The sequence below is a fragment of the Choloepus didactylus genome, chromosome 15, assembly GCF_015220235.1.
Source record: "Choloepus didactylus isolate mChoDid1 chromosome 15, mChoDid1.pri, whole genome shotgun sequence".
In the NCBI taxonomy this organism is placed as follows: Eukaryota; Metazoa; Chordata; class Mammalia; order Pilosa; family Megalonychidae; genus Choloepus; species Choloepus didactylus.
The window spans coordinates 3,953,769-3,959,768 of record NC_051321.1 but is presented as its reverse complement, the minus strand read 5'-3'; the positions used below and the strand labels follow the sequence as shown (position 1 = coordinate 3,959,768).

Here is a 6,000-nt window from a genome sequence, read left to right as displayed (position 1 = left end):
CAAGGCCCACCCTGAATGGGCAGGGCCACGCCTCCATGGGAGTATCCCACCAGAGTCACCACCCACAGCTGGGTGGGGCACATCTCCATGCAAACAACCTAATCCAACATTCCAACTTAATCCCCACTATTCTGTCTGCCTCACAAGATTGCATCAAAGAATATGGCTTTTTCTGGGGGACATAATACATTCAAACTGGCATACAAAGTTACAGTCTGAAGGCCATGAAAATGTCCAAATTAAGGCATCAATACAAGTATTCCTTTACCAAAGGAAGGTCAGTGGCATCTGGAAAACCTCTGTTGGCTGGGAAGGCACGTGGCAGGTGTCTGCTTTCTCCCAGGTTGCATTTCAAAATGGCATTCACCAAAATATCAGCTTTCAACGGCAGTCTTCAAAATGTGTCTCTCAGCTGCAGCACCTCCTTCTGTCTGTGAACACTTTTATAGGACTCCAGTAATTCAATTAAGATCCACCCTGAATGGGTGGGGCCACACCTCCATGGAAATTATCCAATCAAAGGTCTCACCCACAGTTGATGGAGTCACATCTCCATGGAAACAATCAAAGGTTTCCAACCTAATCAACACTAATATGTCTGCCCCCACAAGACTGCATCAAAGAACATGGCGTTTTAGGGGGACATAACGCATCCAAACTGGCACAGGTGGGGAAACAGAGGTGCTAATGTCAGCTAGTCTTTTTTTTCTCAAGAGCTTAGAATTTATATTAAAATATTATTCAACAGATGCTCTCATTCAATTTTGTTATTATTTTCCTTCTTTGAGTTTTGTTAGGATCCCAGCTGCGTTTGGGTCCCACTAGTCATAGACTACCAGAAGTCAGATGTATAGTGCTATTTCTCAGTAGTTGGTTGTTGTTTTATTACTACTATCTCACATGTAAAGATGATCTATATATACACAGGGCAGATTATAAAATTCCTTTATGCATGATGAAATTGAGAGTTAGGGAGATACAATTAGTTTCCTAAGGTCTCAGAGTGACCAAAGACCAAAACAAAAGGCCCGTGTGTCATTTCTCTTGCCATCTTTGTGCAAATGTTTGTGGCTACCTGGAGCACAGTGTTGAGAAGGATTCAGAGGCTCTATGAAGGCCCAGTGGAGAACGAGTGCTGTGTGGTACCCAGGGCCTACTTCATTTTCCACGTGCAGCTATGTCACACACTCCTCACCCAAAGTACAGTCAGGGGCAGGGGCCTTCCCAGGATGGGTGATGTGGCCTGCAGAGAACCACTGGGCCGGTTCACAAAGCCATACTCCTGAGGTTTTCCTCAGAACAATCTGTTATGAAAACAATGCTAACATGCTGCATCCTGCAAGTCACAAATACCAAAGGATGGATAATATTTGGCCAAATCCCAACAGTGGACTTGTAGACACTGGGAAGGTGAAGATGTCTCCCCTATTAGAAAAGCAAATGCAAGTCGGAAGCGGCCTATAGCACCTGGGTAGGAACATGAAGGACCCTGAAATTCCTAACCGGCCTGTGACCTCCCTGGAGCTCTGGGGGACATCCTACTCCCTGGGGGCTGTTCTGACATCGGGTTACAGCAGTGTCCACACTGCTCACACTGACGCACCCCCGACCCGCCCAGGCTGCGGCAGCACCTGGGGTCCGGCACCGCCACCGCCCACCCCGGCCCTGAAGCTGACGCCTCGGCCCATCTGCCCGCGCACCACTACCCACTGAGCCTCCGGAGAGTGTCGGGAACCAGGGCGAGCCAAGCTCGGCCCCTGCCCTGGAGGAGGGTCCCTCAGGTGGGGAACCACGGGGCGGGGGAGATGCGGTGCTGGGGTGCGCGCGGCCCCAGGTCCCCACAAGAGCCCGCGGGCCGGCCTCCGCGTCACGGACGGGGCTACTTGGCAAAGCGAGCACCGAGCCCGACAGGCGGAGGCCTGCCCGCCCTGTGCCGCTCCAAAGAGCCGGCGGGGGCCGGAGCGCAGAGCCCAGTCGGCCGGGCGGAGGAGCCCCTGAGCGCCGGGAAGCGCCTGCGGCCAGCGAGGCGGCACGGGGCGGGCGACAGCCTCAAACGCCGCACTGAGCATGCTCCGACGGTGTGCCCTCGCTGAGTGAAGGCTCTCCTCCGGCCCCGCCCCGCCCCCGAACGTCCCGGCCCCGCCCACCGCGCGCTCAGCTGCCCTAGCCCCGCCCCTGAACGCCCGGCCCCGCCCACGCGTCCTCTGCGTCTCCGAGCGCCGAGGCTCCGCCCCTTCCCCGCCCCCAGCCGCGCTCCGCCCCGCCCCGCGCGCCCCGGACGTGCCCCGGCAGCTCTCGGTTTTCGCGCACTTTGCGCTCGCAGTTCGCGTCGGGTCGCTCCCGGCTCCTCTCGGTCGGCGCGTTTGCTACGTGGTGAGTGTCTGGGTTCTCTCCATGCCTGCCAATCCAGGGCTCTCGCCTCCGGAGCCCGTGGGGCGGTCGCAACTCCGAGGAGTGGGGAGGGCGCCCTCTCCTCGCCGCTGGATGTGGGGGGGTGCTGCCCCCCCACCTCAGGTGTACCCAGGTATGCCCAGGTGTGCCTGTTTTTTTCCCAGCCTGGGCTCGAGAACCACGTTGCACTGCAGTGACAGTGGCCTGGCCTTCGGGTGGTGGCCGCCTCCTGCTACCCCTCCATTGGGCTGACACCTTCGACGCTGGGCCTTCCCTCCTGCTCTTGCCAGTTGATGATGAGGGCCAAGGGGCCTCCATGCCAACCCTTTCCAGAAGCCTCTAGTGTAGCCAGCTGTGCCCTTCCTCACAGCCTGCCTTGGACATGTTCCTGCACTGTGTCCCCTCCTAGTTCCAGGCTGGGCTGGGGAAAACCAAGTTCCAGGGTCCTCCTCATTACTGTGGCAGGTGTTTGAAGACAGGAGGCCCTAACCACGTCCGTAAACACCCAGGGTGAACAAGTGCAGGGAGAGCCCTTTCCACCAGGCACCGTAAACCCTGGGAAGGTCATCAGGCATTAGCGGTTCCTAACCATACGTTCCTCCGTCTTGACTTTTCTGAGATTCCAGGATGGGCCCGGCTCTCATTTGCCTCATGGAGATAGAAAGCAAGTCTTGTGTGTATTTGTATAACTTTTGCTTGGTTGTATGGACAGTCAGAGGGAGGTCCATGGAGTCTGGGGCAGTTGTTCTGTCCAGGGTTCCCCACGGCTGTTTTGTTTCAGAACCTGAAGCTTTCGAATGTAAATTGCTAAGAGTTGCCTTGGTTGGCTATCTATGAACCCAAATGTAAATCAGGCCATCCTCCTCACCTGCATCCCAGGACAGGTGATTGGGAGATGGGTGGTGGTGGTTTTTAAATTTCATATAGTCTTCCCTTTGATAAAACAGGCAGGGAGGCAAAAGAGGTAAGGAAAGAAAGCCCAACACATTGTGAGTGTAGAACAGTGATAAGGAAACAGTGTCACAGATGGGCCTTCCCGTCCCAGCAGGTGGCTGATATTGGGCTAACTCAGGAGGCAGCATCAGGAGGTTTTCCGGGACCTGTAAGGTGGGCCAGGCCAAGTCAGCATTCGCCGAGGCCCAGTGTCTGCAAGGATCAAGGAGAGGCGGCCTTTTGTTTCAGGTGTTTCATCTCTTCTGGGGTCCCTGAGTTTGAGTAGCAGGTAGTAAATGTGAAAGTCCAGAGGCAAGTGAGGCAGGCCTCAAGTACAGACATACTAAGGTACCTCATGTGTGAATAGTTTCCATAAAACATCTGTTGCAATAGCTAGATTTTACTATTAGACACTACTTTAAGAAGGCTTCAGTGTCGGAGAGCAAGGTTTAAAGAAATAAAGCCCTACGTACACACCAGTTACCAGCTTACTTGTTTAACTTCCAAGATTCTGAAACCTCTGTCTCTAAGGCAGCACGGTGTGGCTCTCTTTTAGGGTCTTGCTTTGATGTCAGTTGAGCCTCACCTGGGCCTTGTCTTCCCCTCAGGCCTTCCAGCCCTGGGTCCGTCCCAGATGTCTCCATTAGGGCTCAGCCGGTTCTCCACCCAGGGAAGGCCCGCAGCCCTGGACGGTTCTGAGTGCCTCCCCTCCGTTCCTCTCCTCTTCTGTCCGCAGGAAGCTGTGCCCCATTGACTCTTCTCAGTGTGGTTTTTTAAGAAGTGAAGTAAATGTACTAAATTGTCTTTATTTTTCTTAATTTACAGAGGACAAGCTTTTAGGAGGCTGTGATTCAAACCACCAAGACTCTTCTAACTTTCCCTTTCTTGGCATCGATGCCCTTTGCAGTTTACAGTACATTCTCCTTGATGAAAAAAATGAAAGCAAAGTGGTATTTTGAGTCTTCTTCCTTCTGTCGTCTGTTTGCAGTCTTCCCTGTTTGTTTTTATACTTCACTTCTGACTCACTGTAATGTCCCTGTCCCACTGAGAAGTTTCTCTTCTAGATCCGCCTTCTCTGAGGTTGTTGACTTCCTACCGGGTCTCTGGTCACTCCAGGCTTGTACCCCTAGGGTCCACCGTTCTGAAAGGCCCGAGCTCATCTGGCTGAGCTGTGACTTCTGACCCTGTTTCCTGGGCTAGGTAGCTTTAGATACAGCTACTTCCAAAAGCTTGGGTCTTATCACATAGTATTATGATAAAGAATAACATTTAAACAAAACCTGAAAGTTATAAAGTCAAAGACATATAAACCGTAACAGTGCTGTTGGGTGATGTCAGTGTGACTTGAGAGTATTCTCTAACCAGCCTTTTCATACACACTCATCTATGGATCAACCCGACGGCCACGTTCTTGGTTTGAAGTGGGTGTGCATGTGGTTTATCTGGGGATTGTGCTTTGAGTACTGCTCTCTTGGTTGAAGTGTTGGATTTCCCATTTTTGAAGCTTTAGAGTGCTGTCTTGGGCTTACCTGAAAGAGACTTCTAGACCCCGTGCTGGGGACTAAACATGGCATTGTATACGGTCTCTGGCGCTTGGGTAACTGCTGCGTATCTCCTGGTCGATGGAAATAGTCTAGTTTTTTGTTTTCATTTTTTTGTTTTTGACCCAAAACAGTTAACAGTAATAAAAAGATTATATTATTGGGTGGCGTGGTCTGGGAAAACCATATAATTGGAGATGTATAAAGTGAACGACTGCGCCTTCATGTAGCTATTAAAATGAACAGTCAACATGAGGACTAAATCGTTTTGTGGTCTCTTGTAACCTTTGAAGGAATCAGTCTTTGGCAGAGTGGCTTGTACAAATGGATCACCAACTGTGTCTTGCTAAAGTGCCTGCAAGTTCAGCCAGTCTGTGCAGCCGCCCTACCCATGCCTGCCCCAGCTCAATAATTAGGCTGCCCCAGGGCCCCTGACGCATAGGTGATGTCCTTGGCCACGTGTTGAATGCTGAAACCCGTTTCCATCACCTTGAGTTGTGTTCAATTAGATTGGTGGCTTAGCCGCATGGTGAGGGTCTCCACGGAGGCCTCTGTGTCCCCCTCACCCCCAACTGCAGTAATTGCATTTGGCCTGTGATGCAGCTGTTGTAAAACTGGATAAAAATTCTACAAAAACATTTTTTTAGAGCTGTTAAATTTATCGGGGTGTGTGTGTGTGTATGTGTAACAACGAAAGGGATCGCGAGAGAGCTATAAATGCCTGGCATGTTCGCTGCAGTGCTTCTAAGAATCTCTTGTTAGAATAATTTCCTTCCTGTGGCACTTGGGAAGTCAGCAGTGTCCACCCCATGCCCTGTGGCCCATTCCCAGAAGTCTAGGGGTGAAGCTGAGTGCCTCGTCTACCAATGGCGCGGCTCGTAAACACGGGCATTTGTTAAATCTATTTGTTTTTATTATAGACATCGATCTGCCAGTCGCAATAATGCATTTATGGACATTTTTCTGCAAGTACAGTGCTGTTGGCAGTTTTTACTGACAAATGGAGTCATCTGGATAGTAGTTTAGAAAACTCTCAACTTATTGACGGATTGGGCAGTTGGGGCACGGGATGCTGAGAAGATGTCTAGATTGATGAAGAGACTGAATGAAGCTCAGGGCCAGAGGGGATGGGGCA

The 6,000-nt window shown here is 51.6% G+C and overlaps 1 protein-coding gene across 1 annotated transcript in view; it reads left to right on the top strand.

Moving 5' to 3' along the window:
• Positions 1–1,805: 1,805 nt before the first annotated feature.
• MGMT (O-6-methylguanine-DNA methyltransferase) overlaps positions 1,806–6,000 on the top strand; it is a 336,876-nt gene continuing 332,681 nt past the window's right edge. The window contains exons 1-2 of the mRNA XM_037803867.1: positions 1,806–2,078; positions 2,218–2,373. Coding sequence (XP_037659795.1) covers positions 1,806–2,078; positions 2,218–2,373 — 429 coding nt within the window. The remainder of the gene's footprint in view (positions 2,079–2,217; positions 2,374–6,000) is intronic.